Below are 11,638 nucleotides of genomic sequence, written 5' to 3'. Positions count from 1 at the left end.
TATTATTTGATTTTGCTAGATTTTTAAAACATGGGTGTAGTTACGGCTTCAAAAACATCACTTCATAGGAACGTTGTTTTAAAGCGTTGATAATGTAAACACTATTTTAGTCTCGCATTTTCGCTATGTTCGTATGCTGTAAGTATTTTAATATTAACAGTTTATTTGAAGTTCCTTCTTTTAAATGGTAAAAAATGTTAGGATTATAATATTAAATTAAATTACAGTTGCATCGTTTTAGACATAGGGGGGAGTAAATCTGTAGCGCACGTTGGAGATATCTAAGGTTCTAATCTCCCGACCAGTAGTAATTATCACTTCCTTCACTGATTATTGCATAAGCATGCAAATAAAAAATATCATAGTTTTATATTGTGGATGTTTGTGTGTGTCCGTGTTTCTCTCTAACCAAAAGGAAGTCAAACATAACGAAAGGGGGAGACGTGGTGTGAGAAAAAAAAAGTAGAGAAATCAAGATGAGCGATAGGAAATGGGTGGAGCTAAATAAATCGCTTTTATAGTGTACGAATGAAGATGGACACTAAAAATTGTAGAAAATTGTCACCTCTGCCTTTTATTCATTATTGGCTAAAACGACCTAAATGCATCGTCATTTATGATAGTCTTAATTAAAACTTTTTATGTGCGTAAAGCAGGCATAGGAAACCTTTTGACAGCAATTAGGACCACACGCCTTAAGAAACCCAACGTATTACTTTTAGTAAAATTACTTCACCATTTTTAGTATGGAAGACATTACGCGTAAGAATCAATCTTAGAAATTGAGAAAAGTAAATCTCTCCAGCAAAAAAAAAAAACTCCTTTCTTAAACAAGCGACGTGTTAACTATGATATAACTAATCATAGCAGTGAGACATGTGTAGACTGTTGCTGTGGTTTATTATTAAACGAATTAAAAGGAGGAAAAACGTGAATACTTGAAAAATTATGTATCCGAAAAACAAAGCACAAATATTTGCGTAATCCGTAAAGCAAAAGTTTTTTTACGGGACAGCGTCGGATTCAACACGGTGATAGTTCTGTACTTATTTTCATGATGAATTCAGTCGAAGTAAAAGACAAAAACATTCCGTGGATGGTGTATATATTGACAATGTCGGCCAATCTGAATTTGATCGTTCACAGCTATGATATGGGATCCATATCCGGCGCTATATTACTTATTCAGAAAATTGATTACCTTCACATCACTCGTTTGTGGAAACAACTCATGGTGGCCGGGTCATTGCCAGGAGCCGCGATCTGCACTTTAATCGGGGCCCGTTTGGCTGACAGATTCGGACGAAGGATATCTATAATTATGGCTGCAGTTTGTTTTACTCTTGGCTCTGTCATCTCTACCTCGGCTTTCAACAGGGAAACATTGCTCATCGGGCGGTTATTGACCGGGTGTGGATCTGGTAAGTACGTTGTTTGTCTTCTTTTTTTAATTAATTAACTAGAAAAATGGTAATTATTACCAACAAAAATTATTATTATTATTATTATTATTATTATTATTATTATTATTATTATTGAACTATATATATATATATATATATATATATATATATATATATATATATATATATATATATATATATATATATATATATATATATTGTATTGTATATGGATATTGTATAATATCCCCAAACTTTCCTTATATGTTAAATATGTAGATGATATCTTTCATTTAACCAAAACTTTAGATACACTAATATTAATTAAAAATCAACTTCCAAATAATTCCATGCTCTTCTAATAATAAAATATTTTATGCAGCACTAACCCATATAGAACAAACATTAATTAATAATAACTCGCCCAATCACATTTTCAACCATCAAATAAAATATTGTTAGCCGCCATTACTACTACTACTACTACTACTACTACTAATAATAATAATAATAATAATAATAATAATAATAATAATAATAATTTATCTTATTGTAACCAAATGCATTCCAACAATAAAAAAGTTGAAAATGTAATGGAAAAGTATAATTAACAAGTATAGTTCTCTCATCAATAAAAACTATAAACTATGACTTCTTATTTAATATAAAAAATGTAAAACCACTACCTTAGTAATAAAAAGTAACCATATGCCCAGAAAAAAACACTTTCTTAAAACAAGTAATTCCGTGTCTCTAAAGAAATTACATGACCCGTATTTGCCGCCACCCCAGTTGCTACCTATCGTATCCTCTAAGCGCAGTCTATTAACACTTAACTACACAAAGGCCACCCAAGAAAGAATCTAGAAAACTTCTAACAGAAAACACGACCATCCTTGCTGTCTCATTTTGAGGCCTGTGGTTATCCCTCTTCGTGGCATTTGTCATTCGAGGAAAAAAAAACAATTAGCATCAACCGCCAGACCGAGTCTGGGGCTGGGGGCGGCCTACTAAAATGTTTATAGGTGCATCATCTGATCAATTAATTGACCAATAAACATTCACTAAACTACAGTACATGACGACGGCCCATATGGGTTGAAAACGTTAGTGCGTTTGGTATATTTCTCTACTCTCTGGTCAAAAACGCAAGAAATGTAAAAATGGAAAAAAGAAATGAACAAAAAATGGACAAAAAATGGACAAAAGAAATGGACAAAAAAATGGACAAAAGAAATGGACAAAAAATGGACAAAAAATGAACAAAAAAATGGACAAAAAAAATGGACAAAACAAATACACAAAAAATGGACAATAAAATGGACAAAAGAAATGAACAAAAAATGGACAAAAGAAATGGACAAAAGAAATGGACAAAAAATGGACAAAAGAAATGGACAAAAGAAATGGACAAAAAAATGGACAAAAGAAATGGACAAAAAATAGACAAAAAATGAACAAAAAATGGACAAAAAAATGGACAAAAGAAATGGGCAAAAAAATGAACAAAAAATGGACAAAAAAAGAATATACAGAGCTTAGCGCTAATATTCAATCAGACGAGTTTAAACGAAACAATGTTGTTTAAGTAGTTGAATATATATGTGTCTATGTGTGTGTGTTCATGTGTATCTGTTTATATGTATGTGTCGGTTTCGAGTGTATTGCTGTCATTGGTGAAGGGAGCACAATGTCCATTGGTTGCAGCATATTGATTATTATTTATTGTAATGTTACTATTGTCTTTCGTAATTTTTTGTATTTTATATTTTTGTTTTTTTATTTCGTTTCTGATTATTACTATTACTATTATTATTAGTAGTAGTAGTAGCAGTAGTAGCAGTAGTAGTAGTAGTAGTAGTAGTAGTAGTAGTAGTAGTAGTAGTACTTGCATTGTTAATCGTATTATAATTCGTGTTATATTATCATCATTATTTATCTCCTATAAATAAAGTTCTTATAATGGCCAAAAAAATTTTTATATAAATTTTGAAAAGTCCAGGTTTATTGGATTCCAGAGCATATGTAGTGCAATATAATAATTAGCATTATCCTTAGTAGTAGTAGTAGTAGTAGTAGTAGTAGTAGTAGTAGTAGTAGTAGTAGTAGTATACAGAGATTAGAAATTAGAGAGTGGGCTGAAAAGTACTTCATAAGTAAGTGTCCACTAACATTTGCATGTTTTTGTATTTTAAAATCATTTAATGAATGAATAACTGCGAAATTCTGAAATCAAAATGGTTATCATTATCTGAAAGTATTAATATACGGTAGCATAAGAAGCTGATGTAGTTTCCTAGGAGCACTGTGCGTAATATCTATATATATAAAAATGTAAATGTTGGTTTGTTCTAAACGAATAAAACCCTATTTCTACGTTACCAATTTATTTGAAATTTTCAGACAACCCATCTTTAGAGTCGAGGTATGTTTTTATGTTATTGAAATAAATTTACCTCGCGAATTATTAAAATATTAAATAAAATAAATATATTTTTTAACCGTTACTGCGAATCTGTTCCCTTGTAAAACTGAACTTCCCGTTCGATTCATTTCACAGCCACGAATTGACGAAAGATTTCATTTTCTGTTAACTCGATAAGTAAAAAAAAACAAAAACACTTACTCATGCAGAGAGTGATCCGTGCTGAAATAATAATGTTATTATTTAAAAAGCCATTCTTAACATGGGGAAGGGAGGGTGTTTTGTACCTATTCTGTACTTTAACCTTACAATTGAATAAAAACATATCATAAAACTTTAATTAAACGTGGAAAACGATTTTAAAAAAATAGCGCGGATCACTCTCTGCATTAGCACACACACACAAAAAAAAATAAATAATAATAATCCCATATTTTTAAAATTTAAATTCATTTATGTACTTACCAATTTTTTTAATTTTATTTATGTTAAGGCTTTTCACTCATGAAACATTACGTTTTAATTGTTTAGTTTATTTTCACGGCATTGTTTACATAAAAAAGTTTGTTTTAACTTTTTCTAAACTGTTTCATTTTTACGACATGCCTCAACGTATTATAAACACCCTTACCCCCCCCCCCCATGTTAAAAAAAAAAAAAACGCCCTTCCATAAACCTCGAAAGCCGTTCTTAACATGGGGAAGTTAGGGTGTTTATAATATGCTGGGGCGAGTCGTAAAATTAACGAAGTTGCTATCTATTATTTATTGCAAAAATTGCTTGAAATTTATTTATTTAACAAAAAAAATTACATTTTGGTACTCCTTGGGCGTTGAGTTCCATGGCGACCAGTAGAAAAAAATAATAGTCGCTCCCTTAGTCTTCCACCTCACCCCGCACGTAACATATTTTATTTCCTGACGTTGCCGTAACTAAACGATTATTTGTCACATTTACAAACATTTATTTATTTATTTATTTTGAAAAAAGTTTTACTTTTTATGAATATTAAAAGAAAAATGGGTACTCATGCAGAGAGTGATCCATGCTGAAATAATAACGTTATTATTTAAAAAGCCATTCTTAACATGGGGAGGGGAGGGTGTTTTGTACCTATTCTGTACTTTAACCTTGCAGTTGATTAAAAAAACACGATTTAAAAAATAGCGCGGGTCACTCTCTGCATTAGCACCGAAAAATGTTACTAAACATTTATTAATAATTTCTCACTTTTACAAAGAATTTGATTTTAAATTTCTTTTTAAATGACGACTTTTATCGACTTTTTTTTTAAATATCCCCCCAATGGTGTTTATTCCGAAATCCGTTGTTAACATGGAGAGGTTGGGGATGTTTATTCTGAAAGCCGTTCTTAACATTTGTGGAGGTGGACCTAATGTAAAAAAAAAATAAATAAATAAATTTAAAAAAAAAACTAAATCATTTACTGATAACTTCTCACTTTTACAAATATTTTTTTAATTTACATGCGCGGATGAACAAATTGTTGAATAGTGCGAAAACAAAACATTTAGGTCCACCGCCACAATTTTCTTTTTTAAATGACGACTTTTATTGATAAATAAATTTACTTCTCCGCAACTTTTATTGATAAATAAATCTACTTCTCTGCCACGGGCACTGAACCCCTCCTTTTTTTTTAATAGTATTTTCGGGTGGGTATGCTGACAACAAATATCAGTTAAATTTTGCAAATAGTCCCCCCTCCAAAAGTGGTGTTTATTCCGGAAGCTGTTCTTAAGATGAGGAGGTTGGGGGGGGTGATTATAAGGTGGACCTAATCTAAAAAAAAAACAAGTTGTTTATGCGCACATAAGCAACTACTTTTTATTAACTTTTTTTTTACTTTTTTATTTAAAAATTAGTAAATTTCAATGAATAGAATAATAAATCATTTATCATTAATATGTGTTTTTGGTTTTGTGTTGAATGAAACTTTTTTTTTCATTACAACAATAATGAACCAATTTAAATCTTCCGGCATGCGTTTAAGGGTTACGAAATTATCAATAAATCGTTTAGTTACTAAGCCAACGTCAGTAAATAAAAAAAAATGTTACGTGCGCATGCATTAGCCTTGACTTGGGGGGGGGGCTAAGGGAGCGACCATTAAATAATTATGCTGGACGCTATGGAACTCAACGCCCAATGAGTACCTAAAGTTGCACTTATGTTACCGTGCTATTTTTTAAAATAGTATTTTCCTGTTAAATTCAAATTTTACAATATGTTTTTCTTTTATTAATTTGTTAGGTGAAAGTACAGATAACCCGGTCGGTTTCTAATGCGAGGAAAATCTAGCCCCCCCCCCAAAAAAAAGGGGGTACTCTGGATAATAACAAAACATTAAAATTGCCTCAGTCTCGAAAGATTTCTTCTCTACTGAACGAGAAAAAAAACGGTGAAGTGTAGTTCACCTTCTGTTTCTCTCCTCCTCTCTCAATATCTCTCTCTATCCATCTCTCCCTTTCCCTCTCTCAACTATCTTTCTCTCTATATCATCCTCTCCATCTCTCTTTGATCCCCTTTCTCTCTCTAACTCCCTCTATCTCTCTCCTTTCCTCTGTTTCATCCCTCTCTGTTTCTAACTCTCCCCCTCTCTCTGTTTATCTATCAATCCCGTTATCTCTCTATCTCCTTCTCTTTCTCTATTTTCCTCCACTGTCTCTTTTCTATCTATATATCTTCCTCTCTATCTGTCCATCTCTAATCCCTCATCCTATTTTAGTCTCCTAAATTAATTACAGTGAATAAGGCATTGTCAAAACATGGATAAATCCTATTTTAGTCACCTAATTTACTGACTGTGAGAATAGAAGTTATTTGGAAATTACTGCTACCTTGAACAGCACCAGAAGTAACTGGTAAAACCTTTCTAATTAAATTGATTTTGGCAGCCATTTGGTAAAAAAATGACATAGCCTTAGCCCTTGCTGCATGAGGGATACCTGCGACCTTGCTGCCAAGTAGAAGAATTATTTATTCTACTTTAAAACATTCAATTTTTCAAAAATCTCAGGTTCGACATCTCCAAAACATCCAATATGGGGGAAAATATTGCAAAAATGCAAACTTATTGTTTAGGATGAATGCACAATGGTACGCAAAAAATCACTTGAGGCTCTTGGTCGATCCTTGCAAGATTTGCGTGGTAATTTCAGACCATTTGGGAATGTAGTAATATTGCTTTCAGGAGATTTCAGACAAATGTTACCTGTTATTCTTCAATCAACAGCAGCAGATGAAATAAATGCTTGCCTCAAATACTCTACTTTTTTGTTCCATGTGAAGACATTAAACTTAACTCAAAATATGCATGTACAGTTGCAGACTGTTCGATCCGCACAAAAACTTTTGCATCACTTGTGGGAAATTGGGTACGAAAAAGTGCCAGCTGGTCAGAGTTAAGGGCAAAATTATTTGACTTTTAACTTCTGTAATTTCTGTAATTTTATTTCATCAAAAGAATAGTTAGTTTAAAAGGTTTTTGCAGATATTCAAATTATAAGAATTCCATTTGACTGAGTGAATGAGCTATTCTTGCAGGTCAATACAAAGATGGCCATGAACTTAACGCTATAATTAAATGTAAAATTCCAAGTGAGGTAGTCAAATACAAATCCATCGACACTGTTGTGAAAGCAGATAAAGTGGTTAATTATCCAACAGTTATATTTGCCAGGGATGCCACCGCATGTATTGCAACTGAAATTTGGTGTCGACACTGTTGTGAAAGCAGATAAAGTGGTTAATTATCCAACAGTTATATTTGCCAGGGATGCCACCGCATGTATTGCAACTGAAATTTGGTGTACTAATTATCATGTTGTGAAATATAAACCAATCCAAGCTTTGTAATGGCACATAGCTTGCAGTAAAAAAAAAATTAACAAACAATATCATAGAAACAACAATCTTAACAGGACCTTTCACAGATGAATATATCTTCATTCCATGCATTCCTATGATTCCACCGGATACATCATTACACTTTAGCAAATTGCACTTTCCAATTTTATTGTCATTTGCAATAACCATCAACAAAGCACAGGGAACAATCTTTACAATTGTGGGCCTTACAGTTACACACTGACCGTTTTTTCACATGGATAATTTATGTTACATATTCAAGAGTCACCAAACCGGAAAATCTCTATATCAGCTAAGAAAATGGAACAACAAAAACTGTGTACCCATGCAAAATGGAAATTTAAACCTATAAGAAACATGCTTTTTCTCATTTTGGAACTTTTTCCATTGCGCCAATTTGAGCCACAGCAACGCGTGACAGGGTACAGCTAATATTAATATATATATATATAGTAAGTTATAAAGATATATATGGCAATTAAGCTACACAGAATATTCCGCGTTTCATTCTCGTGAGAATTCATCAACTATACCTTTGTCCTGAAAGTGCCTGTCCATTAGCTGATTAGGATGGGTGCGGTGAAAACTAAGAAGCAGATTGGCTAACTAAAAAGTCAATAGCATATGCGTATATAAAAACGCGAGGTAACCACAATCTTTGCATAAGCCTGACGAATTCTCACGAGAATGAAACGCGGAATATTCTGTGTAGCTTAAATGCCATATATATTTTTATAACTTATAATATATATATATATATATATATATATATATATATATATATATATATTCGCCAAAATCCCTAGTCTTGATTGCTATCATTTCAAATGATCTGAAATAATAGCAAGAGAAGACTTGATTCCAAACTTTTTAGATTATTCTCAATGCTTGTCTATAGATTTGGTAAAATAAAAATATGGTAAATCATTTTTATATTTCAATTGATATATTTAACATATATTTACTTCGATGTACGAAACTAACTTCCTACTATTTAAAAATGAAACTCCGATATGTTGTTCCTTATTTCACCTTACGATTTTTTTTTCATTTTTAATGCTAACTTTATAATTAGAAGATATAAAATATTTATATTAATAGTATTGGCAAAACCATAAAATCTTAAGTGATATAAGAAAATAATTCCGTATGGGCATTAAAAATGTTTCTTATGTTTAATATTATTACATTTCGTCATTTCAGCATTACACAGACGGCGCCATTTTTCGTGCATTTCACTAAACTGTCGCCAAGCGGCGTTTCTCGGTCAAAGAACAGTGACAATATGTCGACCAAGTTCATTCATTTCATTCTATTCAAATTGTTTATTAATTTAAAAATTAAAATTATAATATATAATATACTTGAATTTGTTGACCCTTCCACAGCTGCCACAAAAGATTAAAACTATATGTTGTTTACTTTGTTTCAGAAAAATAACAAAAAAATCCAATGTTGCTTTAATTCAGCTAGTTCGTTGGAGCTCATTTTGTTGAAGTAATTGTAAAACAAGCACTGAGATGCAACACTGCGCCGATGAGACAGAAGTTTAAGCTTGGTAGACAGTGTATGCCCTATAAGTTTAGATTATTCTCTTTCGTGTGTGCTCTATATTCTCATTTTGGGCACTTTCTAAGAAGGCAGGTTTAAGAAGTTTACCCGCCCGGTAGAGGGAGTCCATCTTTATTGCAGTAGCCTTGGCAGTTTCTTTTGTTTTATTGAATATTTACGTAATGTTTTTAGAAAGCCAAAACGATTTTTTCTATAAATAAATATTTAAAGATTTGAAGCAAGCTTCTTCTTGTTCCTTTGTGGCGAAATCTCTGGCAACGTCTGTGTGATTGAAATATAACAACACGGTTAAAGGGAAACGATCACGTTAAAATGCCCGACCTTGCCAAAGGCTTTGGATATGTTAAACGTTATCACACTGTCTTCACCTGCCTTATCCAATGTATTGTAACATAGTGCGTATGAGCGCATGGGAAAGTAGCAGCAGCAGCGATAGATAGCTGGCTGCGAAGAGATAGCAGCAGTGGGCGAAAAAAACATATGCAAATTAGGAAGTATGCGAAAATAAGGAGGAAAGGAAACGAGAAAAAATGCCCCTCGAGAAGGAGAAAAGTGTGACCGAAAAAAATGGACGTGTAAAGTCGGAGACAAGAATGGGCTTGCTGTGACCGGCATGGGGTCGGAGGAAGGAAAAATGTTCTCAGGTTAGATGGACATGTGACAGCAAGTGACGTTTTAAATTGTGCCGAAGGTAACGGCAATAAATAGTTTTGTTTAAAAAAAATACCGATCCAGATTTTTCTTCTTTTTGTTTGGGGGGGGGGTCTTCTTTGTTTAAAACTGCAAAGTTACAGTATGAGATATATGTTGAGATATGACCGGTATGACATCAGCAGTAGAACGGAGTTACCTACATCTATACTGTTGATCAGAGAGAGAAGTCTAGCATTTTCGAAGTTATCGACTATTCAAAGATTTCAACAAAGAACAGTAGGAAACTTATCGTGCTATAATTTTGTGGATCAGTTTTTTTCACGAGAGTTCTTGAAAACTAGTATCACTGGTATCACAGAGAAACAGGATTCGACAAGGCATTTGTTGTAGAATTTGGAGAAAACTGAGACCAGATAAACAGAGCATTATTATTACTATATCAGGGACAAGATCAGGTTCACATATTTTTGAAGTGCAATGGTCTTTTTCTTATATTAATATATGGGAAGAGCTTATGATCAGATCAGGCTTGGTTACTGCCCGTTGTGAGAAATTGGGGAGGGAGTGGTTTGTGGATTCCAAGGAGAATTTTATCTGAGCTAATAGGAAAAGAGGTTCGGTCTCATCCGCTACCATGCAAGCAATATTATGATGGTTGGATGGTAGGGAATATTTGCTTGTCCGTATATACTCGGCACAGCACTAACTGTAATATTGCTATCCCTACAGTTTTATACATTACAATATAATGTAAAATTTGTACACTTACAGAAAAGATACTTTTTTTCTTTTTTAGGAATTGCAAGTGCCAGTATGCCTGTGTACGTCGCTGAATGTGCTCCGAAACATCTGCGGGGGCGTCTGTGCGGTGTAAGTCAACCAATTCAGGCCATTGGAATTTTACTTGGCACCTTGACTTCTGCACTCTTCAGCACCAACAAGAAGGACGGGTGGCGGTAAGTACTGCGGGGGAAACGAACCTCATTCTGTCAGGGACATGGTGCCTTATGTTGTTAAAAAGTCTCATAGCGCCGTGACTCATGACACACTTAAATAGAATCATCCGAACGACATTTTTTTACTGTCATTTTATCACAAAGCACAGTGCTACTTGGAGGTAAGGGGTTACTATTTTTGATCAAGTTTACAAGAAGTACTATGTAGAGAGTTGAGGAGTAAGATGTCGTTTCACATTACACTTTACTTTCTGCATGTCAATACAGTAAAAAAAAATCAGGGGTCCGGGAGGGAATTCCAAAGTCTAATAGTTCGTGAGAAATTATTAGATTAGAAATATTTTTTGCATCTAGAGATCGCTAGTCATTATATTATGACCCGAGCAACGTCGGATGTAGGGAGATGGATGACCGGCAGTCATGGCAATTATTATTAAAGAAAAAATGTTTCGTCTTGACAACATTGAATGGCATAATCTATTTACGTCTTCATTCTGCTACAGATTGGAGGTCTTCCTCTAAAGTTTCAACCATTGCAGTAGATATGTGTTCATTCGTTTTTCCTCTCGTGTCGTACATAGAGTGTGGTTTCATCACCCATCTTGGAAACAATTTTATCAGAGAGGTCATTTATGAATATGAGGAATAATAAAGGTTCAAGATCGACCCTTGTGGCACACCCGCATGTATAACGTGCTGTTTTAACGTACGACTGGATATTTCATTTGTCTTAGAAG

The 11,638-nt window shown here is 33.3% G+C and overlaps 1 protein-coding gene across 2 annotated transcripts in view; it reads left to right on the top strand.

Moving 5' to 3' along the window:
* Window positions 1-508: 508 nt before the first annotated feature.
* LOC145243874 (proton myo-inositol cotransporter-like) overlaps window positions 509-11,638 on the top strand; it is a 57,389-nt gene continuing 46,259 nt past the window's right edge. The window contains exons 1-2 of one of the 2 annotated variants that reach the window (XM_080106946.1): window positions 509-1,421; window positions 10,742-10,901. In XM_080106946.1, coding sequence (XP_079963072.1) covers window positions 1,055-1,421; window positions 10,742-10,901 — 527 coding nt within the window. In that variant the 5' untranslated portion in view covers window positions 509-1,054. The remainder of the gene's footprint in view (window positions 1,422-10,741; window positions 10,902-11,638) is intronic. The other variant, XM_080106945.1, reaches the window with a different exon arrangement.

The sequence above is a fragment of the Euprymna scolopes genome, chromosome 22, assembly GCF_053919585.1.
Source record: "Euprymna scolopes isolate OS-2025 chromosome 22, ASM5391958v1, whole genome shotgun sequence".
Taxonomy (NCBI): domain Eukaryota; kingdom Metazoa; phylum Mollusca; class Cephalopoda; order Sepiida; family Sepiolidae; genus Euprymna; species Euprymna scolopes.
The sequence above is the reverse complement of the archived record's forward strand: the minus strand, read 5'-3'. Positions and strand labels throughout refer to the sequence as shown.